Genomic DNA, 25,173 nt, shown 5'->3' with positions numbered 1-25,173 from the left:
CCTTAAGGGTCATGAGGCCGCAGCCGGTGAGGGGGGTAGGGGTCCGCTGAGTTCACCTTACCGTAGTGGGGTGGATGAAGCTCTCTGTGCTCTCGGAGTCAAAAAGGCAGGTCTTCTCGTGCCTATCGATCTTCACCGTCGTCGTCGCGGTCATGTGGTTGCGGGGCCGGAACTGATCCAGGGTGATAGAGGCGAGCTGCGGCAGATGCTGTGAGGCCCCGGGCTGGTCAGCGATGGCAGAGGTAGGGCAGACGAGCAGGGCACTGAGACGCCGTCCAAAATGGCGCCGAAGATGGCGGCGCCCATGGGGCGCACAGCAAAGATGGTGGCGCCCACTGGCCGCACGTGGCTTGCGGTGAGGAAGATGGCGGCGCCCACAGGCCGCACACAGCTTGTGATGAGGAAGATGGCGACGCCCCTAGATCGCACGTGGGGGGTGTAGGAACGCCGGGCCTGGAAACAGCGGCGACCGACCAGGCCTGGCAAACAGAAGCGAAGTGTACTTTCTTCCCACACCCGTTGCAGGTCGTGCTCTGCGCCAGGCAGCGCTGCCTGGGTTGCTTGTTTTGCCTGCAAAAATAACACTTGGGCCCCTCAGAGTTGGCTGGCTGCAGCGCGGCACAGGCTTGCGGTGAGCTGGAGTTGGCAGCTGGTGGGGCCCACGAGGGTGCAGCGCGGTCAGGGGCGTAGGATTGAACATTACGGGAGGCCACTTCCAACGAGTTAGCGAGCTGCCTAGTTCCAACAAGATCAAGCGTACCTCCTTCTAGTAGCCATTGGCGGACATACGCAGACCTCATGCCTGTGACATATGCGTCTCTAATTAAAGGTTCTGTGCGCTGGACTGCTGAAACTGCCTGGCAGTCACAGTTCCAACCTAGGATGTGCAGGACATGCCAGAAATCGTCCAGAGCCGGGACAAGGATGAGCCGGTTTTTTAGGACCGAGGACAGGTGTATTAGGTGCTCAGGGAGCCCAGCAAACCATGTCTACATGTTCTGGGCATGCCCAGCGCTGGGGGAATTTTGGAAGGGTGTAGCAAGGACAGTATCGAGGGTGGTAGGATCCAGGGTCAATCCAGGCTGAGGACTCGCAATATTTGGGGTTGCGGTGGAGCCGCAAGTGCAGGAGGCGAAAGAGGCCGGTATTCTGGCCTTTGCGTCCCTAGTAGCCCGGCAGAGGATTCTTCTTCAGTGGAAGGATGTGAGGCCCCCAAGCGTGGAGGCCTGGGTCAACGATATGGCGGGGTTTATTAAATTGGAGAGGGTGAAATTTGCCCTAAGGGGGTCAGTGCAGGGGTTTTTCAGGAGATGGCAACCATTCCTAGATCTCCTGGCAGAACAGTAAAAACAAAAGGTCAGCAGCAGCAGCAACCGGGGCAGGGGGGGGGGGGGGGGGTCTAGTTTTTTTTTTTCGTTCTTAGTATTTTCTGTTATTGTTTTCTTTTTTGTGAAAATTTGAATAAAAATTATTTTAAAAAAAAGAAATCGTCCAGAGACTCCCCGGGGAGTTGCTGTCTTGTGGCCTGGAGGTGCCTGGTGTAAACTTGATTTACTGGTCGAACGTAATGTCCCTTCAGGAGCTCCATCGCTTTGGAGTAGGTGGTGCACCCCAGATGAGGGGAAAAATGTCAGGGCTCACCCGTGAATAGAGGATTTGGAGCTTCTGCGAGTCCGAGGGTTCCTCAGCGGCTGTTCTGAGATAGCTTTCGAAGTTTTAGCCAGTGGTCAAAGGTGGACGTAACGCTGGCTGCTTGAGGGCTCAGCTGCAGGCGATCAGGCTTGATGCAGAGATCCATCGTTTAAAAAATCTTTGCTCAATAAATTGATGCACTATCAATTACCACAAAGACGAGAGTAGTGGAATAATCGAGGCTTTATTGAGCAAAGATGTTGTGCCTCCTGAAGCTGGAACCAGAATGGCTGCAGCACCAGCAAGCACACACATTTATACGCCGCCTACTGGGCGGAGCCAGCAGGCAGGAATTTACCCATGTACCTCTACTATACGGACCATACCGTAATACATGTAATACTACTAGTGGTGACTACCACAATTCCGTCTGCAAAGCTTTAGAGCTTTCTCTTCCAAAAGCTACAGATTTTGGATTTGCTGGGGCATTGTACTACCATTCATAATATTTTCCTTCCACTTCAAAAATCTGCAAATCGAGAAATATTACAACTTTGTTGCGTCTCCATGGACACGGTGTTTCTGCAGTGATTGAGCTCAGCAAGCCGCAAGGTAAAACATACCATGGTGTGCACTTTGCGACAGCACATAATACCAGCTTGTTTATATGCTTGGTGATAACACTACCAAATATAGTAGAACATTAGTTATCAAAATCCCTCTGGTCTTGCAATCATTTTAGCCTCTACTGTTTTGACCCTACTATGGTCAGTGCTACTCTGAACCTTATTATCACTCGTCCTAAGCTGCGAACATGCTGTCTAACACATTCTGCTTCTTGCATTGTCATAGAGACATAATACAACTTCTATCTCTTATTTGAATTTATTTTTCCCCGGAAATTCAAAACTGTGGAACTCTTTACCTCCCCCTGTCTTCCCTTCTTAGTACGATCTTCAGATTTTAAAACACCTGCTTGACAAATTCCAATTTGCCGTTCCAGATTACATCCTTTCTTGCCTTTTACTCTTTGGCAAAGTACAATGGACCTTAGTCCTTTGCATAGATTTTTTAAATCTGGAAACAACCTTGAAATAAGGAAGAGGGTGTCTGTAACTCTGGAATAACTTTGAAGTGTCACTAAGCACAGAAATTCAAAACATTTTATTCAAACTTCTTATCTACATGTTTCATGGAGTAACAGCATCTGTGGGTTTAGACTCTATTTGCTAGGTTAACACTGGTGTAATTTACTTGCCAATTATAAGATAGTTTAATGGTTATTTAAGTAAAGCATGTGGTAAATGTTGGACAAGTGTCATCAATCGGCAAATTTCAGAACCATGATATTTAACATGAAGATAAGCAGGTTTAAATATTCAGCACTGGTTCATGTCTTTCTCTCAATTTGTTCATTTGCAGGACTTGCAAGTTTTAATTTCATCTTTTAAAAATACTGCACAGGACGGGAAGAGGAAGAAAGCTGTGAAATAATAAGAGGTAAAATAACAGAAAAGGACTTAGGGCGGAATTTTCACTTTTTGGAAGGGAAGTGGAAGAAAGTTGTGAAATAATGAAAGGCAAAATAACAGAAAAGAACTTTCCACTCCCGCCAGTTCAGGAATCATGGCAGGCAGGTGCATTAAATTTGACATGGTAGAAAAAGTCAGTTTCCCGCCAGCAGGAAAGTAATTTATAATTTTGCTATGGTAGGATAAAGGAACTATATTTCATTTGCATCTCATGAATGCTTATTAAAGGTCAAGTAGCCAAAATTACGTTCTCCCTCTGCCAGTGGATGATTAAAAGGGCATGTTTCATGACAGTACATAGGTAGCACGCACCCGGTGAGCTTAATTTAATCCATGACTTGGAGGTCAGTAGACGGGGCTTTTATCTGCCTTTCAAAGCATCGCTGAGATAACGGGTGCCTCGAGTGTAATCTTCGCCAAGGTTGGACATGGAGACAGGACTGGGTGGTGCTGGCGGCAGAGGATGGAGAAGAACACTGGAGGTTAGCGACGTCCGGGGGAGACAGAGGGAGGACATGGATTGGGAAGAAACAGTTGGGATGGGATTCAGGAGAAGGCTAGTTGGTGGTCAAGGAACAGGGTGGGGTGGTGAAAGACTGTCCTAGGACAAGTGTTATAAGCCTGTCCAAGGAGGAGGCAGAGACCATCCTGGGACTGAGGCCACTAAGTCAGGGCAAATTGAACATACTGTCCTGGGGATGCGTGGGCCATGTTACTGCGGCGTTTTTCAAACTGTGTGTCCTGACCCACGGGTGGGTTACGGGCAGTGGTCAAGATGGCCACGGCGCTCCCGATGGTGGAGGAACTGCCCAATGGCCACAACTGGCTTTTCAGAATGTCAGCCGAAACTGACTTTTAAGTCGAGAATGCTGGCTGCTACTGGGTTTTAAATGCAAACAATGCCATTTTCCCCCCAGAAGTGGCGGCAGAGAGTAGGTCACACTCCTGGCACATACACTAATGTCACACGCCCTGTATGTCCGTACATTTAGCGCAAAATTACGGAGGAAAGATGCCTCCATTTTCTAGCTGTGAGCAAGCAAGCAACAGGACTGTGACGAGCTGAAAATTGATCACTTTGTCATAAGGAAGAGAGGACCAGAGACACAAATAGGCCAGGATTTCACAATTAAATCTGCTGGAGAGAGCTTCACAGGAGAGTCCATGGCAGGACAAAGCAGTGTTCATGTGAGCTGTATAGAGAGCTCCAGGCCCTCTGGTGAACAGCCCAAGAAGATATTGAAATCGGATACAAAGCATTATAAAAATGATTTCTTGAGGTATGGCTTTGTTAATTGTGCCAAATCAAAATCAGGACACAAAGCCCATGTGGATTATATGCAGGGAAGTGCTGGCAAATTAGAGTTTTAATTATATCTTATCTCACAGATATCTTTCCAATTCTAAACGAATCAAACCTCAAATTGCAAGGGAACGATAATGAATGCTTTCGCGCTGTGAAGAAATAGATGCCTTCCAAATGTAACTGAAAATTTGGCAAGTGCAAGTACAAAGTCAAAACTACTAAATGTTCCCCACACTGCGTGGATCCCTGAGATCAACCATTGGGTGAAAGTAGGTCCTGGGAAAAAATGTTTGAAAAACACTGTTAGAGGGCTCTGGATGGCATGCATGTGATTGTCCTGATCTTAAATGGGGGTGCCTCTTTGGATAGTGACAGTCGTACATAGTGTGATATGCAAGGCATGGTCAGTCAGCCAATGAATTTGATCCTGGGGGTTTGAGTCATGGTATTGTGAGGCAGAAGGATCCTGTAAGTTGGTAATTAAGAAGTCATGGGGGGGTCCCAAAAAGTAAGAGTGCATGTGGCCTTAAGAAGGAGGGGTCAGGTCAACAAAGAGCATGGGGCACCAACATTAAATAGCTCAAGGGGATAACAGGAATATCCACATGGACAATGATGTGGTCAAAGGTAACAGGGAAAGTTGGATAGTGCCAAGGAACAAGTGAAATTAGGTGTCAATGGGTATGGAGGAAGATAGGAGAAATTTGGTAGGTGATGGGAAACACTGGAACATGATCTCATGGACAAAAGTCAGCAGCACAATTTTTGATATCGGCTGAGAATAATGCAGTTTGAAAGAAAAGCTAGGGAAAAAAAATTAATTTGGAAGAGGTGTATGGGTGTGTGGGAGGAGTTCACCATGCTAACTTTTGGCCAATTGAAGGGGCATCCTATTAATGTCCTGCTCTAATCATGAAAAGCAGGATTCAGCTGAGTGCTAATCTCCAGGGCTTAATGTACAATGAGCGAGCTTGGCTCTTTTACTAATGCTTCACAATTAGACGATTGAAAATCCATTAAGTTTAGATGCTGCAGTGCATATGGTCTTAAATGGCAGCAGATCCTTGCAGAGGCATGAGAATCAAGGGCCATATCTGCTGCATAGAGGCACCATGGACGCTAAAAGCCTCCATGTTCCCAGTCAAGACTTTAAAGCACCATACTTTTTGTCATAAATGCTTGGATTGGATATCGACAGTTATTGTCCAGGTCACTGGAGGACAACCGCCAGAAGCCTGACGGGGCTTCATATGACCCTAATTAGACCCTTATTGTAAATGGGCAGTCATATCTTCAGGTAAAACACAGCCACCTGTCATTCTTCAGGATGATCTTATCCTGCAAGGGTGAGCTTGCTATGGCATGTACAGACCTAGGGCAAGTCAATGGCTAGAGACTGCATTCTTATCTCGTGCACAGAGGGAGACCATTTAAACGGGAACTACCAGCGACTGCTCAATTGTATCACAGATACAAGCAGGAGTAGAGAATGCAGACCGCAGGCAACACTGCCGTCTTTGCAGCATTAATTAGGATGAGGGCCGTCAGGGAAGGCTGTCATCCTGAGGACTAAGAGCCAGCGGGGCCCCAGGAAGACCCAAATGCTGACGACAAGGGACTAAATCCACAGACCTTTGGTGCAACAAAGGGTCCGAATTGACACAGCTCATACATGCAGACGAGGGAAAGACAGTGCTGCAGATACTTTTGTTTGTCTAGGGATGTGACAGCTCATATTTGCCACATTTTCCATGAGGAACATATGCTGCATGGGCTCAGTGGGCATCCAATGTAGGATGCTCTGAACGTTATTCTGAAGGTTACTGCTGCACTGAACATTTTTGCCAGCTGGTCCATCCAGGACTTTACTGGGGACCTTGGCAGAATCTCACAATCAGTGACACACAAATGCAGAAAGGAGGCAATGCCTCCTTTTTCAGTAAAGCTTATCATTATAGAACATAGAACAGTACAGCACAGAACAGGCCCTTCGGCCCTCGATGTTGTGCCGAGCAATGATCACCCTACTCAAACCCAAATATCCACCCTATACCCGTAACCGAACAACCCCCCCCCCCCCCCCCCCCCCCCAACCTTACTTTTTAGGACACTACGGGCAATTTAGCATGGCCAATCCACCTAACCCGCACATCTTTGGACTGTGGGAGGAAACCGGAGCACCCGGAGGAAACCCACGCACACACGGGGAGGACGTGCAGACTCCGCACAGACAGTGACCCAGCCGGGAATCGAACCTGGGACCCTGGAGCTGTGAAGCATTTATGCTAACCACTATGCTACCGTGCTGCCCCATTATGTTCCACGATGTGTGGTTGAAGCAAGCCAGGCTGCCAGAGCTGTGGTATTAGCTGTGATCTATGGCTTCGACTGCACACATGGCCTTGAGAGCACATTGGCAGCAGCCTGTGAGATTCATTAATAGAAAAGGATTTCACTCTCTGTATATCCAACTCTGAGCACAGAAAACAGATCCAGGATGTTTGTGCTCTGTATCCAGGGAGCTCTCAACTTGCACATTTTGGATCACTCCCAGGTGACAAAGATATTTGAAGGAATTCACCACTTAAGAGGGTTGGCCCCTCTGTGACATTGCTAATGGTGCCCATTCGTCAGCCACAGTGTGCATTTGAGGGGAGATTGCTGCACAATCAGCCATAACTGTCTTTCACAGAGAAGACTATTGGCCTTATAAAGACGCATTTACATGTTTTGACCAGTCAGGCAGGGCCCTCCAATTCGCAACGCAGACAGTGTCTCGCAACATCGTTGTTTGCTGTGCCCTGCACAACCTAGCTCTGGAAAGTGGGGAAGTGATGCCAGAGGGAGACATGGAGGAGCTAGACAACTAATGTAGCCTTGAAAGGAAACATCCCGAGGCCTTGTTCATTGTGGCTGGGGACTTCAATCAGGCCAAGCGCAAGAGCGTACTACCAAGTTACCACCAACACGTCACCTGCTCCACCAGAGGCCCAAACATCCTGGACCACTGCTTCACAAATATCAAACATGCCTACCGCTCTATTGCCCGCCCACACTTTGGCAAATCTGACCACAAGGCTGTGCTCCTGCTCCCGGCTTATAAGCAAAAACTGAAGCGGGAGAATCCGTCAAAGAAAATCGTGCATTGTTGGTCTGAGGAATCGGATGATCTCCTACGGCACTGCTTAGAATCAGTGGACTGGTCAGTATTTAAAAACTCTGCAACCAGCCTGAACGAGTACGCCACTACAGTAACTGACTTCATTAGTAAGTGTGCAGCAGACTGTGTGCCAGAGAAGCAAATCTGCGTGTTTCCCAACCGGATGATTTGGAGTTGGGGACCAAGGGCAATGTGTCCAAGTTTGCAGATGACACTAAGATGAGTGGTAAAGCGAAAAGTGCAGAGGATACTGGAAGTCTGCAGAGGGATTTGGATAGGTTAAGTGAATGGGCTCGGGTCTGGCAGATGGAATACAATGTTGACAAATGTGAGGTTATCCATTTTGGTAGGAATAACAGCAAACGGGATTATTATTTAAACGATAAAATATTAAAGCATGCCGCTGTTCAGAGAGACTTGGGTGTGCTAGTGCATGAGTCACAGAAGGTTGGTTTACAAGTGCAACAGGTGATTAAGAAGGCAAATGGAATTTTGTCCTTCATTGCTAGAGGGATGGAGTTTAAGACCAGGGAGGTTATGTTGCAATTGTATAAGGTGTTAGTGCGGCCACACCTGGAGTATTGTGTTCAGTTTTGGTCTCCTTACTTGAGAAAGGACGTACTGGCGCTGGAGGGTGTGCAGAGGAGATTCACTAGGTTAATCCCAGAGCTGAAGGGGTTGGATTATGAGGAGAGGTTGAGTAGACTGGGACTGTACTCGTTGGAATTTAGAAGGATATGGGGGGATCTTATAGAAACATTTAAAATTATGAAGGGAATAGATAGGATAGATGCGGGCAGGTTGTTTCCACTGGCGGGTGACAGCAGAACTAGGGGGCATAGCCTCAAAATAAGGGGAAGTAGATTTAGGACTGAGTTTAGGAGGAACTTCTTCACCCAAAGGGTTGTGAATCTATGGAATTCCTTGCCCAGTAAAGCAGTTGAGGCTCCTTCATTACATGTTTTTAAGGTAAAGATAGATAGTTTTTTGAAGAATAAAGGGATTAAGGGTTATGGTGTTCGGGCCGGAAAGTGGAGCTGAGTCCACAAAAGATCAGCCATGATCTAATTGAATGGCGGAGCAGGCTCGAGGGGCCAGATGGCCTACTCCTGCTCCTAGTTCTTATGTTCTTATGTTCTTATGAAACCCTGGATGAACAGGGATATCCACTGCTTGCTGAAGTCTAGGTCAGAGGTGTTCAAGTCAGGCGACCCTGACCTCTACAAGAAAGCCAGATATGATCTAAAGAAATCCATCAAAGATGCCAAAAGACAGTACCAGACCAAGCTCGAGTCCCAGGCTAGCCACACAGATCCCCGCCGTCTATGGCAAGGTCTGCAAGACATAACAGGCTACAAGATGAAGGCATGTAAAATCGTCGGCTCCAACACACCCCTCCCTGATGAGCTCAACGCATTCTATGCCCGCCTTGAACAAGAGGTCAGCGAGAGCGAGCCCTCCACCCCAGAAGCCGCGGATGAACTTGTATCCGAGATCACCACTGCAGATGTCAGAGCAGCCTTCTCGAAGGTCAACCCACGGAAAGCCTCTGGTCCGGATGGGGTACCCAGACGAGCACTCAGGTCTTGTGCGGATCAGCTGGCGGGGGTATTCGCAGACAGCTACAACCTCTTTTTACAACAATCTGAGGTCCCTATCTGCTTCAGGAAGACGACCATCATCCCTGTACCAAACAAACGTCAAGCAGCGTGCCTTAATGACTGCCGTCCAGTGGCTCTGACATCCATCATCATGAAGTGCTTCGAAAGGTTAGTCATGGCACGAATCAACTCCAGCCTCCCGGATTGCCTTGATCCACTACAGTTCGCCTACCGCTGCAACAGGTCCACAGCAGATGCCATCTCCATGGCCTTGACTCTACCCTGGAACACCTAGATAACAAAGACACCTATGTCAGAAACCTATTTATCGACTACAGCTCAGCCTTCAACACCATCATTCCTATGAAACACATCTCCAAACTCCGTGGCCTTGGTCTCGGCTGCTCCCTCTGCGACTGGATCCTGAACTTTCTAACCCACAGACCACAATCAGTAAAGATAGGCAACAACAGCTCCTCTACGATCATCATCAACACCGGTGCCCCACAAGGCTGTGTCCTCAGCCCCCTACTATACTCCTTATACTTGACTGTGTGGCCAAATTCCCCTCCAACTCGATTTTCAAATTTGCTAATGACACCACCGTAGTGGGTCGGATTTCAAACAATGATGAGACAGAGTACAGGAATGAGACAGAGAATCTGGTGAACTGGTGCGACGACAATAATCTCTCCCTCAATGTCAACAAAACGAAGGAGATTGGCATCGACTTCATAAAGCCTAGTGGAGAACATGCCCCTGTCTACATCAATGCGAACGAAGTAGAAAGTGTCGAGAGCTTCAAGTTTTTAGGTGTACAGATCACCAACAGCCTGTCCTGGTCCCCCATGCCGACACTATAGGTAAGAAAGCCCACCAACAACTCTACTTTCTCAGAAGACTAAGGAAATTTGACATGTCAGCTACGACCCTCACCAACTTCTACAGATGCACCATAGAAAGCATTCTTTCTGGTTGTATCACAGCTTGGTATGGAGCCTGCTCTGCCCAAGACTGCAGGAAACTACAAATGGTCGTGAATGTAGCCCAGTCCATCACACAAACCAGCCTCCCATCCATTGACTCTATCTATAATTCCCGCTGCCTCAGAAAGGCAGCCAGCATAATTAAGGACCCCCCGCACCCTGGACATACTCTCTTCCACCGTCTTCCGTCAGGAAAAAGATACCAAAGTTTGAGGTCACGTACCACCGACTCAAGAACAGCTTCTTCCCAACTGCCATCAGACTTTTCAATGGACCTACCTCGTATTAAGTTGATCTTTTCTCTACACCTTGCTATAACTATAACATTATATTCTGCAGTCTCTCCTTCCTTCCCTATGCACGGTATGCATTGTTTGTACAGCATGCAAGAAACAATACTTTTCACTGTATACTAATACATGTCTAATAATATTAATACAACAATAAATCAAATCAAATTGAACAAGGACTTGGAATGGAATGAATCTGTAAAGGGCAATGATTCAGACGAGAAACATGAGGATGTAATTGTATAGGCACAGCATAGGTGTGCCTGTAGTTACCTCAATAGCTACAAGGTTTCAAGAGAAATATGGTGAAGACAAGTTTCCACAAAGTTCTCTTCAGGCTTCGATGCAGAGGAACAACAAACCATCATTGTCTTCTTTATTTTATTAAGGGGTAATTTAGCATGGCCAATCCACCTACCCTGCATATCTGAGGGTTGTGGGGGTGAGACCCATGCAGACACGTGGAGAATGTGCAAATGATCCGGGGCTGGGATCGAAGCAGAGTCCTCAGCGCCACGAGACAGCAGTGCTAACCACTGCGCCACTGTGCCACCCTAACAAACCTTCATTATTAGTGTCAACATATCAGGAAACATCATCAATCTCATAATGGTCACTGGAGTAGCATACGTCATCTTCATCCCCAACGATGGGAGTCATTCTTGGCAGATGCAGTAACATGTGGCCGCTGTGAAATGTGACCAGCACCCCATTAACACATCTCGTTAACTACAACACATAGTGAAGTCCCGTCAACCATGGCGTCAACAAGTCAGTGGCCATGGCATCCTTTAAACTGCTGAAATGCCATTGTATGCATGGATGCACTCATGTCAGTATGACAGCAACTTGGCAAGGCAGCATGAACAGGAAGAACATTCATCAATGGTTAGCACCTGAGTGTCTGAAAAGGGAGTTACAGCCGGACAGCACCATCTCTTCAAATGCCTGCTCTGATAGACGAATAATGCAGAGGCCTCACCTTGTTACTGAGTTCTAATATGACTTCAGATATCAGGACACAGTGACCTGTTACTCTACAGCAGTGTTTTTCAAACTTTTTTTCCGGGGACCCACTTTTACCAACCCGGCCGACCTTCGGGACCCACGGCTGCTGACCTTCGGGACCCATGCCGGCCGACCTGCATGACCCACCATTTTCTCTTTCCTTGTAATGTTTCGGTGAAATGTGGTGAACCTCCAATTTCTAGAGAATGAAAACATTTTCATTTTCTGCATTTTTTTTCCTGTAAAAAATTCTCAAATAACAATTTCCCCAAACTTGTAAAACAAAAGGCTGCAATCGTATTAAAAAAACGCGGCCGCACTGCGCATGCGTGCCCGCCCATCAGTGCGCACAAGCGGGCACGCATACGCAGTGTGCCCGCATTTTTTTTATATGTTCGTAGCCATTTTGAAGGCCGCTTGAAGCCGGCATTATTAAAAGGTGACTGTTGCGTGTGGATTTGCACGATTGGGAGCGCCGTGGCAGACGGCTCCATGACCCTCCCGACACCTGCCTGCGACCCACTCGCGGGGTCGCGCCCCCGACTTTGATAATGCCTGCTCTACAGTATGCACCCAAAGCTACCGCTTATGTTTCCATCGCCGTTAAAGAGAGTAGCTCAGCAAGTCCATAGTCTGATTATTTCAAAACACTCACACTCGTGTTGTTTGTCGGAAGCCTGCCAAGTCTATCTCCTGCATTGTCTTGGCATTTGGGAGAGATATGGCCCAGTCAGTATTGACACAGCAGCCAATGAAACTTTTTTTCTTCATAGATTCTGCTGAGCACTCAGATGCGCTGAGGCATTGCTTTTATAGCATTCCAGTCCTCAACATTGTCCACCTCACAAAGGCCAATACTTTCTATCGACACAAAGTGCAGTCATGCAATGAATTCCGTATCGATTTGCATATTGTGCCTTTACAGAAGGATTCCGTGAAGCACTGCTAGGCAGCCGTTCAGGAGCAATGCAAGATCCTCACAGGGCTTCATCAGGATGAGCATACACTTTTGACATCACACTCGTATGTCTCCAGCAGACACTTTTAATGTTACCTAGTGGAACCTACCTCAATTGTTCAGCCTTATGTATGGGGAAAAGTGGCAACTTAGAAAAGAATAACGTTCAGCCTTAAATGTGGAGATAAAAACATGCCGTAGGGAGGCATCGAAGGTTATAATGAGGAATACTGCTTTTCCCCAAAACTCAATCATAAAATAAACGCCTTTGTAAAGTACATTTGAGCGAAAAGATTTTAACATTGGTTAGAACAAATATTTATAACATCCACAAATTACAGACAGAATCAGGATAATCACTAACTTTGATGAACAAGTCTCGTGAAGCCAGATAATGTCTGCCTGAGATCAAAGGGTCACATATGTGTATTATCTAGCTTTCATTTTCACATCTGAAGTGCCTTTGCTCATGTCGCAGAAGTGGAACTAAAGGCGATTCGCTGTGATGAGATTGAGTGAGACTTAATGGAACTGAGGATCCAGATAATTGTGGGGGTGTTCGTTTGTACCCTTGAATGAACGAGGGACCTTACATCACACTGATTAGCCATCGAATACCCGAGACTGGATAAATACAAACTATATTGTCAATAATGAAGATAATATACAGTGAATGAACACCTGTGGCATGGGATAGAATTATAGAATTCCTATAGTGCAGAAGGAGACCATATGGCTTATTGGGTCTGCACCAACCTTCTGAAACAGCATCCTGTCCAGGCCCACTCACTGCCCTATCCCGTAACCCCACCTAACCTGCACATCCTTGGACACTAAGGTGCAATTTATCACAGTCAATCCACCTAATCTGCACATCTTTGGACTGTGGGAGGAAACCCACAGAGTCATGGGGAGAAAGTGCAAACCCCCAAGGCCGGAATTGAACCCCGCTGTGGGACAGCAGTGCTAACCACTGTGCCACCTTCATACAACCAAAACTTCTGAATTTTGCTAACTCTACCGCTAGATCAAGGTGCAGCCCTGGCATCCACAGGAGAGGTGATGACAGCTTGCTGACTGCTATGTCCTGTTGTCTGATGATGACTTTGGTGGATGTCTTCTGGGGCCCTAGGCCTGAAAGGCCCCAGCCTGCATGGTCTCCTGCTCTATGGCAGGTGCACCCTACTCAGCTTACTTGCTGGAGTTTATGGGGTCATAGGCAAAGGGGATTTGAAGCTGCAGGATACTCTTGGAGTGTTTTGGGTGGATGCCCTGGCGTGTCTGGCTGGCGCTCCCTTTGGGTGCCCAAGGACCCCTCTCTCAAGATGACCGATCTTCTTTCGCCTAGCTAATGCTGGAATGCACCCATGGCTAGAGCAATGGTGTCCAGGTATGTGCGCAAAACTAGCAGAAACTGCTGGACATGGGTCTCCAAGGCGGCCGCCACCCTTCCCAAGGAGGCCGCATTGAGCTTAAAAGCTGGAGACACAATATCACACAGAATGTGAATGGATTCATCCATCCTTCATTCCAGTCTGCTGATGGCCTCTGACAACTCTGTCTCACCACCATTCCTCTCAGGGCCAATTCCAGAGGCTTGTCATCAGAGGCAGAGAGACCTGGTCTCCAGCAGTCCTTTGAAGGTCTGAGACCTTGGCTGCCAGTGCCTCGGCCTGCTGTGGCCAGGTATCAGTGGGGTGATCACCAGATTGTGAGTCCGAGCCCACTCTGGAACTAGGTCCCACAGAGGTGTGTATATCTACGTTGGTGGAGGGTGCAGTGAATGCAGTGACGGGTCTTCATCTGCTCTGCAACCTCATTTGAGGTGGTCTAGGGACTGTGCCTGAGACACTTCCTGGAGTTCTTCCTCAGCCTTTTCTTGCTGGTAGCTGGAATAGATATAAGAGATGATTAGTGATTGAGCAGGCAGGCTCCAATATTATAGATCTCTCAATGTCATTGTCTGTATGTGGCCAATGTACATTCGATGCACCCTCATCAGTTTGTTGGGGGAAGTCGATTTCACCTTTTGTGCAGAGCGATCCATATCCTCTCCAGTGAGCTCTGCCACCTGTCATCGTGGAAGGGAAGTGTCCTCAGCTCTGGGTCTCCCTTCCGGTCTTCATTCTCTCCCTCTCCTGTGGGAGATCTTGTCCCGCATAAACAGACGGGTTAACTGTGAGCACTATTAAGTTCAGTTCAGAAGATTTCCAGTCAGGGATTAAGACATCGATTGCGTAGGATCGTAAAGAGATGGTGAATTTGGCTGGCATAAATTCAGTGCTGTTGTCCAATCTGCTGGTAGTGTGTGACATCCCTGGAAACTCTAACGCTTAGACTGTCTGATGCCCTATTGAGAGTGAAATTTTGGAGTTAACAGAAGTTTCAATTAATCTGGTAGAACACATCAGAGCATTACTTCTTTTTCTGCACTGCAGGGCGGACCATTTTTGTTGGCCATTGGTGTTGCTTTCCCTAGCAATATCTTCCCAGGTTGGCTTTGCCAGGTGAGACTTCCTGCTCCCATCCCAAGGAAAGAGTAGCTCCTGCCTTTCCTGGACGGCCTGGAGGAGGATCCCCAGATATGCCTCACTAAACCATAGAACGGAGAGTTTTGCTCTTTTGGGCACGACTGATAAGTAGAATGAACCAATTCATCTGGCTTGAGGTAAATTAATGTCTGTGCAGGCGTCATTTAAATCTGGTGCCAGAATCTTCAACCTCATGAGGTAATGGTGGAGTGACAAATCCTTGGTCACCCCATCACGAGATTAACTGAGCTCCTGGTTGATGCATAATTAATGAGCTGGAAAGAAAATTGCGCAGACTAATCCAATCCACCACCAGTGGGAATCATGCTGACTTTCCCATCTACCACCACACTTGGTCTCCAGGATGGAGAATTCTGCCCGTACATTTATAAAGCTTATCATGTTTCTCACAAGAATTCTAAAAGGTTCACATTCAATTAAGTATTATCACTGTTGCAATTTTCACAATTTTATTCAATTTAACTAAATATGGCATATTACTGGTATGTAATCTATAAATATATATTAATGAATCGTGATCATGACTGTCATATGATTAGCATGATCATTACAAGATTGATGTTGGTGTGATACCCCATAGTTAACTGTGGCTCATTAAAAGTTTCTGGGAGAATTTATTGCTGGCCATTAACCCAATACTGCTGTTTTCAACACAGCAGAGTCATCATTAAAGCTGCAGAAACCATAGCAAGACTAAACAGTTGGAAACTATATTAAGAAGGCTTTTAAACTTGCAATTGCAGAGAGACCAGGCAAGGAGTTTACCTCGCAAGTGTTGTAAATTGACAAATATCGAGAACTCACCAAAGCTATTTTGACAGTGAGACAGTGGAAGCATTGCTAATAGCAGTATTGGACAGTATGGCAGAATGGTAAGAAGCTTTAAAGGAACTCTCCCGGTAGGTCTAGCAGGATGGGAATAAATGGCAGACAGGATAAATGCAGTTTCCAGAAACCAGTGGGAATGAAGAAGCATGAAAGAAAAGCAGCTAATGTAAGCCTAAAATGCAGTTAAATGTACCAAAGGCCTACACTTTTATCTATTTGTTAATGGGATGTGAGCGTGACTGGCTAGGCCAGCATCTATTGCCACCCCTAATTACCCTCGAGAAAAAGATGATGAGCTGCCTTCATGAACCTGGTGAAATTCATATAGTGTAGGAACATCCACGGTTCTATTAGAAAGGGAGTTCCAAGATTTTGACCCAGCAACAGTGAAGTCCCAAGTCACAATGGTGTGTGGCTTGGAGGGGAACTTGCAGGTGGTGGTGTTTCCATGCATCCGTTGGCCTTGTCCTTTTAGATGATAAGGTTGCGGATTTGTACGGTGCTGTCAAAGGTCCTTAGTAAGTTGCTGCAGAATATCTTGTAAATGGTGGATACTGCTGCCACTGAGAGTTGGTGGTGGAGGGAGTGAATAATTAGGGTGGTGGGTGGGGTCCTAATCAGAGGGACTGGCTGTTTTGTTCTGGTTAATGTTCAACTTCTTGAATGTTGTTGGAACAGCACTTGTGCAGACAAGTGTGAAGTAATCCATCACACTCCTTCTCGTGCCTTGTAGATGGTGGACAGGCTTTGGGGAGTCAGGTGAGTTACTCGCTGCAGAATTCCCAGTCTCTGATCTGCTCTTGTAGCCACAGTATTAATATTGTTGGTCCACTTCAGTTTCTGGTCAATGATAATCCCCAGGATGTTGATGGTGGGGGATTCAGGTAATGTCATTAAATGGCAAGAGCAGATGGTTGGATTCTCTCTTGTTTGAGATGGTCATTACCTGCCACTAGAATGTTACTTGCCCCTTTTCCGCCCAAGCCTCAATATTTATACAGGTCTTGCTGCATATGGACATGGACTGCTTCAGTAACTGAAGAGTCACAAATGGTGCTTAACAGCATTCAATCATCAGCAAGCATCCCCATTTCTGACCTTATGAAGGAGAGAAGGTCATTGATAAAGCAGCTGAAGGTGGCTGGGCCGAGGACATTAGTCTGAGGAACTCCTGTAGTGATGTCCTGGACAGATGATTGATCTTCAACAGCCACAACCATTTTCCTTGGTGCTAGGTATGACTCCAATCAGTGTAGTTCCCCACTGTTCCCATTTGACTTCAGTTTTGCAAGAGCCCCTTGATGCTACACTCGGCCAAATCTTGCCTTGATGTCAAGAGCAGTCACTCTCACATCTCTGGAGTTCAGCTCTTTTGTCCATATTTGGACCAAGGCTGTAATGAAGTCAGGAGTTGAGTGGCTCGAGCAGAACCAAAATTGTGTGTCACTAAAAGGTAATTGCTGACTAAGTGCCATTTCATTGCACTGTCAACAACACCTTCTCTCGCTTAGATTCATGGTGCAATAATGGTTGGGTTGGATTTATCCATTTTTTCAAGACAGGACAGACACGGACAATTTTCCACATTGCCGGATAGGTGCCAATGTTATAGCTTTACTACAGCAGCTTGGCTAGGGGAAGTGGCTAGTTTTGGAACACGGCTTCAGTATCTGGTATTTGTGATGATGGCGACCTCAGGAAAAGGCCCAGACGGATGCAAATGCGTCAGCCTTATCTTTTGCACTAATGTGCTGGGTGCACTCATTACTGAGGATGAGGATATTTGTGGAACCTCCCCCTTCTGTTAGTTGTTTAATTGTCCATCACCATTCACAATTGGATGTGGCAGGACTGCAGAGCTTATATCTGATCCATTGGCTATGGGAATCACTTAACTTCATCTATCGCATGCTGCTTTTGCTGTTTGGCATATAAATAGTCAAGTGTTGTAGCTTGTAGCCACCTGGGGTGGCCACGTCCCGATTTCAAAATGGACACTAGCAAAGAATACAGGGAAAATTGGACAGTGCTAAGGAAACAAGCAGGTGCAAGGTTTGCCTGTGGATTGGAGCTTGCAGCTCCCAGACAAAACCGATATTACAAGCCATTAGCATAGTAATGAGCTATCTCCGGGGACAAAAGAGAAACATTTAAGCAATCGGTACCAGGGCAGACTTCCCGGCGCCAGTGGAGACTAAAACAAAGGCAGGCCAACGGTCACCTAGGACCCGCCCAGTGATCAAGCAACGACCCCTTTATTGGAGAGAATCAATACAAATGATTGGGACATGGTCCAATTAATTGGGGTCAAGTTCAAGGCCCGCCCAGAAGGACGCAAAGCCCCTTTGGGGTATAAAGAGAAGTCCCCAAAGACAGATCGCTCTCTTTTTCTGCACCTTCATCTTGGCCTTGGCTCTCAGCGACAAGAGACCCACCAAGCACCAGCCAAGTCAGTCCAAAGTCAACGCATGCTACGCGATAGGCGCTCCTAGCTACTATTCTATACCAGTTCTGTAGCCACCTGGGGTGGCCACTGCCCAACACAAAATGGAAGATTGCAAGGAATGCAGGGAAAATGGACATGTTGTAAAGCAAGCAGCTTGCAAAGCGCTTGTATATTGGGACGGCTGCAGAAACCAGACAGCACTGTGAAAAGAAACCAGTTAACATACTAATGAGGCGATACCGGGTGATCCCCAGATACAATGGAAACAAGTTAAACACAGATCGATACATTGAATGGGAGGCCAGACCTTTCGGCGCCAGAGAAGCCCAAAAGTCCCAAGAACTGCCCCAGTGACCGAGGAACTGCCCCATGATTGGGGGGGTTCAAACATATCGATTGGGAAGAGACCCAATCGATTCCAAGCAGGTAAGGGAGTCCGCCCAAAGGGGCGCGGATCCCCTGGGACCTAGAAAAGACAGGTCCCACACATGGTTCAATCTTCTGATTCAGCCCTCCAGCCCTTCTCTCTCTTTGACCAACACTCCTCCGTGGACCAGCTTTTGCCAAGAAGATCTTGAACGAGAGAGAGGAGAGGGTTCGAACAGCAGCCACCAACAAGTAAGTGCCTCACAACGATCGCTACCAGAGATAGGCACTCCTGACCCCTTTTTATTCATACCAACCTGAAGTCTGCAGGCCAGAGCAGAGCAAGAGGCCTTGTTCCCTGACCCAGCAGTTCCTTCGAGATAAGTATTAGTTTATTTAGCGGTAGGAGTAAGTTTAATCCCTTTAGCGTGTGCATGGGTAGTTATTATAATTGTATTATAATAAACTCAGTTGTTTGGACTTACTAATTGGTGTACGGTTTTATTGCTTTGAACTTCACCTTTAAGCTTGTGACGGTGTCTTAACGACACCTGGCGACTCCAGAGCTTAGAAAAGAAACAGAGCCAAATTGAGTGTTAAGCACACTCACCCAGAACGACCAACAGTTCGATGCCAGCAGCCTCAGAACCGGACAACGGCCATTGTTCCTCTGACTGAGTGGGCACCCGAAGCTAAGTATAGGCTTTTAGTAGTAGTTGTAGTTTAGTGAGTAGAGTTTGTGCATGAGTAATAACTGACTGTGTGTGTAAATAAATGTGCATTGATTTCAAACTTACTAACTGGTGTATCGAGTCTTGATCAGTATTCGGTTTTGAACCTTGTGGCGGTATCAAAAAGATACCTGGCGACTCTTGAGCAAAGGTAATTAAAACAGAGCAAATTAAGGAAAGCATAACGAGCAACAAGTTGAAACCTCATTTTTAGGTATGTCTGATGCAGTTCCTGACATGCCCTCCTGCACTCTTCATCGAACCAGGATTCATCCACCCCCATGATGGTGATGATAGAGTGAGAGATAAGCCAGACCATGAGGTTACAGATTATGGTTGAATACAATTCTGCTACTGCCTCACATCACCCGGTTTTGAGTTGCTAGACATGTTTGAAATCTATCCCATCTCACACAGTGGTAGTGCTACACAACACAATGGAGGGCATCGTCAAGGTGAAGGCAGGACTTTGACTCCACAAGGACAGTGCGGTGATCACTCCGACCAATACTGTCACCGTGGCATCTGTGATAGGTTCATTGTTGAGGAATATGTCAACCAGATTTTTCCCTCTTGTTGGTTCTCTCGCAACCCTTCTATCAGCTATGTCCTTTGGGACTTGGTCAGCATGATCAGTAGTAGTGCTACTCAGCAACACCTGGTAATGGCCATTGAGTACATTCTGTATCTTGCACCCTCAGTGTTATTTCCAATTGGTATTGAGCATGGAGGAGTACTGATTCATCAGCTGAAGGAGGGGGTGGGGGGTGAGTGGTAGGTCGTAATTAGTAGGAGGTTGCCTTGCCCATGTTGAGGACTCCAGGTGAATTTCCTCCTGACTGTATGCCCCTGTGCTGCAAACTCTAGTGGGTCCGCCCTGCTGATGGGACATGACATACCCAAAGATGGTGATGATGCCTGGGACATTGTATGGTATGATACCAGGAGTATGACCATGCTAGGCTATTGCTTGACTAGCCTGTAGGACTAGGCCCAATTTTGGCATAAACCCCCAGATGTTATTAAGGAGCGTTTTGCAGAGTTTGCCATTGGAGTTTCAAGTGCCTCGGTCGATGCCGGGTGGCCCATCTGGTTTAATGACTTTGTAGTGATTTGAGACAGCTGAGTGGATTGCTCGGCTATTCAAGAGAAAGTGATGCTGAACGTTCTTAAACGTCTAGTAACAGTCTGATTTAACTAAGTAGTTTGCGGCCTACTTCAGAAGGTAGTGAGTAAACCACATTGGTATGGGACTGGAGTCACACAGTGGCTCCACGAGTCGGGTTTTCACAAGAATCAGAGAGTAGCACGGTCATCCCAGCTTACAACTTAAAGAAATTGTAAAATTGAATTCAAATAGTCTCCAAGTCCCTGGGTTACTAGTCCAGTAACATAATCATTACACCATGATTGCTGTTTTACTTTGTGCACCTAGTGGTGCACAAGGCAGACTTTCATCTGTTCCCAATAGCAATTTCTTTCCTGGAACAGGTTGTTAGCCTGTCGCCAGAGGCTTATAGCTTGAGGGTACGGCACTTTACATCAAGCTCGGCTGACCAGGAGTCTCTCCCACTCTTCCCATCTGCTTTTGGCATGTTGGAAGGGTCTTCATAGAATCGTAGAATTTACAGTGCTGGAGGCCATTCGGCCAATCGAGTCTGCACTAACCCTTGGAAAGAGCACCCTACCAAAGCCCACATCTCCACCCTATCTCCGTAATCCAGTAAACCTTCCTAACGTTTTTGGACACTAAGGGCAATTTAGCATGGTCAATCCACCTAACCTGCACATCTCTGGACTGTGGGAGGAAACCGGAGCACCCGGAGGAAACCCACGCAGACACGGGGAGAACATGCAGACTCTGCGAAGTGACCCAAGCCGGGAATCGAACCTGGGACCCTGAAGCTGTGAAGAACTGTGCTAATCACTGTACTACCATTTATCCAATTCCCCTCAAAAGCAGCTACACTATTCACCTCAACCACTCTCTGTGATAGTGACTCCCCCAGTCTCATCATTCTCTGGGTAAAGAAGTTAACTTAAAAAGGGGGCCAAATTTTTCTGAAACATAATAATGACATCTAAACACGCATGCAGTTATTTATACACAAATTGACCAGCAATTGATCAACAAAAAGGTACCTTGTGAATTGGGAACCACAAGTTGCTGGTCAATTTGCACCGTTGTAACTTCCACCTGAATGTTATGGCATTACTGTATTTGTACATTAATTTCTCATTAAGCCAAGTCTTGCAATTAACAAAGGACTAATGGTCCCTCTAACATTTCTTTGCTCTGGCCAGTCTTTTTGTTGCACTGAACAGTGCCTTTAAGATTGCCACGTGGCCACCCATGCACACATATTAAAGGATACATTGGCTGTGCGCAGCATGTTTGTTCCATGTTGCATATTCTGGATTGCTGTACAGGCACACACCCACAAAGCTTTTTTTATTCATTCATGAGATGTGGGCATCGTTGGCTAGGCCAGTATTTATTGCCTAGATGGCTTATAAAAAATAAAATGTAGAGGGAACAATGATCTAATAATTGTTAATGACTGCCAATCAACCTCTGTTGCCAAGAAATCAAACAATTAAAAGTGCTGTGACTCTTCTTCAGTTTATAACTTGTTATGGGGGATTTTTTTTAATGCCCAATTTTTAAGTTTTAGTTATTTTTTCTTACTTTTTCTTGGTCTCCTTTCATCTTTTAATCCGATCATTCTTTCCCTCTTTTTATTTCTCTTGCCATCTAAATTCACCCAATCTAGTTCAAGCGCCTCTCAGTCCTTACTTGGTTTGTTTCTCAATTCTGAAATCTCATTGGGTGGAATTTAACGGAAAAATTTCCAAGTTCATTTGTGGCGGGTTTTGCAGGGAGTTTCCCGTCGGCTTTGCCGGCAAGTGCCCCCCGCCATCAAACGACACTTAGGGCTTGATTCAACTAATTGGTAACAATGTCCCATTGCGAGCACGTTTAGTCACGTTTCCAGACGTTCGCAATACCGAGAAACACATGGCTATACAACACAACTTGGATTGTATAAGGGCCCTTAGCAGGGAACAAATGGTCGAGGATGCACACAGCCATGGTTTGGACACTGGGAACTCCACATGCTGGAATCCCCAGTGTAGCGAGAGATCGAAAATGCGGCCCGATCTCTGGAGCCCGAAAGTGACCCCCGACACCCCCCTTCCGAATGCACCATGGGAGTGCCCCCTCAAGTGTCCGGTAGATTGTGCCCATTGATTAAGAAGATAATTTGTTTACCCTATTGTTCACCAAGGTCCGAGATTCCCCTTTGCATCCTTATTAGTTAGCATTTCCAGGAACTGTGTGGGGAAAACGTACCAGCCTAAATCCGCACAAATAAGTTAAACAGTCCTTGCACTTAATGTCTCTTCCTAGCAAGGTTTGGGCCAAGATTTTCATTATATAGTTCATTATATGTAGGTAGATCAATTATTTAAACAACCTTATTGGCTGAATCAGATGTGTTAGATCCTTCAAGTTAATTTCATAGTTTGCCAAAATATTATAATCAATAAAAAAGGAAGTATTGAGGGAATCCAATAAAATAAAACATATCACAGGCTTCAAATATCACAAGAATTGTTGGAAATTCAGGTGTAATTCATAATACCACCTTCCTAACAATGCCCCAGATATAAATACATCATTGTAGTTGTTCATTCCCCACGGCTATCTGTTTTTTTTTTGAAGTAGAAAGTAGATTTGTTGTACCTCCTTGTGTTGTTCAGTAAACCAGCTGGTGTCTTTACTTGTTCCTCGAGGCAAAATATGAAGATCCACCAGAACTGCAAAGTTCCCACACTGCAAAACAAAAGGAAAAGTTACTGATTGTTGCAAGGCACATGCCTTGCAGATAGAAGAAATTAGTATCAGATTTTTTTGCCACTGCTATGATACTTTCAACATTAGGCCTCGGATGGTCATCATCTAGATATCTAGATTAAATCAGGACGTATGTTTGTTTTAAGGGGCCCCAGTTCACAAGAGTATACTGAAGGCAAATTTAATTTCAAATAGTTTAACATTTGAGTATTTGCTACATCAATCAGAAAGCTTTGGCAAACCTTTGAATGTGTTTATTTTTCTCTTTCATATAAAATATACAAATTATGGATAAAAATTCAGTTAACACTGTGGATGCCTGATTCTAATTTATTCATTTTGTAATGCAATTTGTTGTAAGTTTAGGTTGGCACTAATGCAGCTAAAGGACTTGCCGTTCTCTAAGACAAGAATATAACAGAAGCCACTGTATTCAATTACTTTCATCCACTGAAATTCAATCTTAAATTGTTGAATCTCACATTTCAAAGCTGCTTTAAACCTTTTTGTACATAATGATCACAGCGGCATTATTTACTACTAAGTTGGTACTTCCCTTTGTGCTGCAATATTTCTGTATAATCTTTTAGAACTGCACTCTTTAACTGTTCTTTACAATAATTTAAGGACAAGAGGATGTAAACGAATCTCTTTGAATGTACCCGGATTGAATTTTAGCTGCAGAGCAAAATATTACCAATTCCACTAAATGTAAAAATAAATGTGTCAGTAACTTTCGATTAGGTCCAGATCGGAGTGGATTTTTTAAAAAAGATTTGCGCTTCAGATATCTTAAAATAAAAATGGTCAACAACCAACTCAAAATGAAAGATTCTTTAAGCAGAGGAGAAAACCATCACCTTGTCCAACTGCCAAGTCTGCCAACACTCCTCACCAAACTCTACAATCCATTCTCTCTACACAAATGCATCAAATTCGATAATGTGATATAAAGGCCGGCCTGGACAGGGACCGGCATGTTGGTTGTCCCAACTGTATGTGTAATTACTGCCTTAGGGTAGGCTCCCATGACGGTGAATAAACCAGTGTTCACCCTACCGCTCGGCTTCCTGGGTCTATTTAATTAGAAATATTGCAAAGGGCAGCGGGGAGGACGTGTTTCTGAGAATTTTCTACACCTGTGTGTTTCTGTTCCAAGAAGGTGAAGAACAATCCAGACAAAATTATTAATTGGGGATAGGCCAATGTAAATGAAAAAAGAACGGCTCTGGCCCAGGTAAATCCAAAGATTGGCAGACAAAACTAATACAATAATGGGCTGCATTTAAAGAGAAAATACTTCAAGTACAATCGAGGCACATTCCGAAGATGAAATAAGGTAGGACAAATAAAACCAAGTTTTCTGAATGCTGAAAGGGATAGATGTTGGGAGAAGCAGGAAATGAGTATGTATAACAGATGTCAGGTGGATAATACAAGTGGGAACCATGCCATACTGAATACAGAAAGCTCAGAGCAGAAGAGAAAAAATAAATGAGAGAAGCAAAAAAAAATCACCTTCAGCTGCTTCATCAATGACCTTCCGACATCATTAGGTTAGAAATGTGGATGTCTGCTGATGATTCCACAATGTTCAGCACCATTCATGACTCCACAGATATTGAAGCAGCTCATGTCCAAATACAGCAAGACCTAGACAATATCCAGGTTTGAGCTGACAAGTGGCATGTTACATTTGCGCCACAGAAGTGCCATGCAATGACCATCTCTAACAAGACAGAATCTAACCATCACCCATTGACATTTAATGGCATTACCATTGCTGAATCCCTCATTATCAACATTGTGGAGGTTACCATTGACCAGAAACTGATCTAGATACAATTACTATGGCTACAAGTGCAGGTCAGCAGCTGGGAATCCTTTGGGGAGTAACACAGCTCCTGGTTCCAAAAGC

General features: G+C 45.7%; 1 protein-coding gene across 1 annotated transcript in view; it reads right to left on the bottom strand.

Annotated features, from left to right (window-relative positions):
* Positions 1–25,173, bottom strand: part of LOC119971323 (SLX4 interacting protein) — a 229,150-nt gene that overhangs the window by 137,046 nt on the left and 66,931 nt on the right. The window contains 1 exon segment of the mRNA XM_038806719.1: positions 23,145–23,234. Within this exon segment, the coding sequence (XP_038662647.1) occupies positions 23,145–23,234 (90 nt within the window).

The sequence above is a fragment of the Scyliorhinus canicula genome, chromosome 1 (assembly GCF_902713615.1).
Source record: "Scyliorhinus canicula chromosome 1, sScyCan1.1, whole genome shotgun sequence".
In the NCBI taxonomy this organism is placed as follows: Eukaryota; Metazoa; Chordata; class Chondrichthyes; order Carcharhiniformes; family Scyliorhinidae; genus Scyliorhinus; species Scyliorhinus canicula.
Note: the sequence above shows the minus strand (reverse complement) of the source record. Positions and strands in the feature narration are given on the sequence as shown.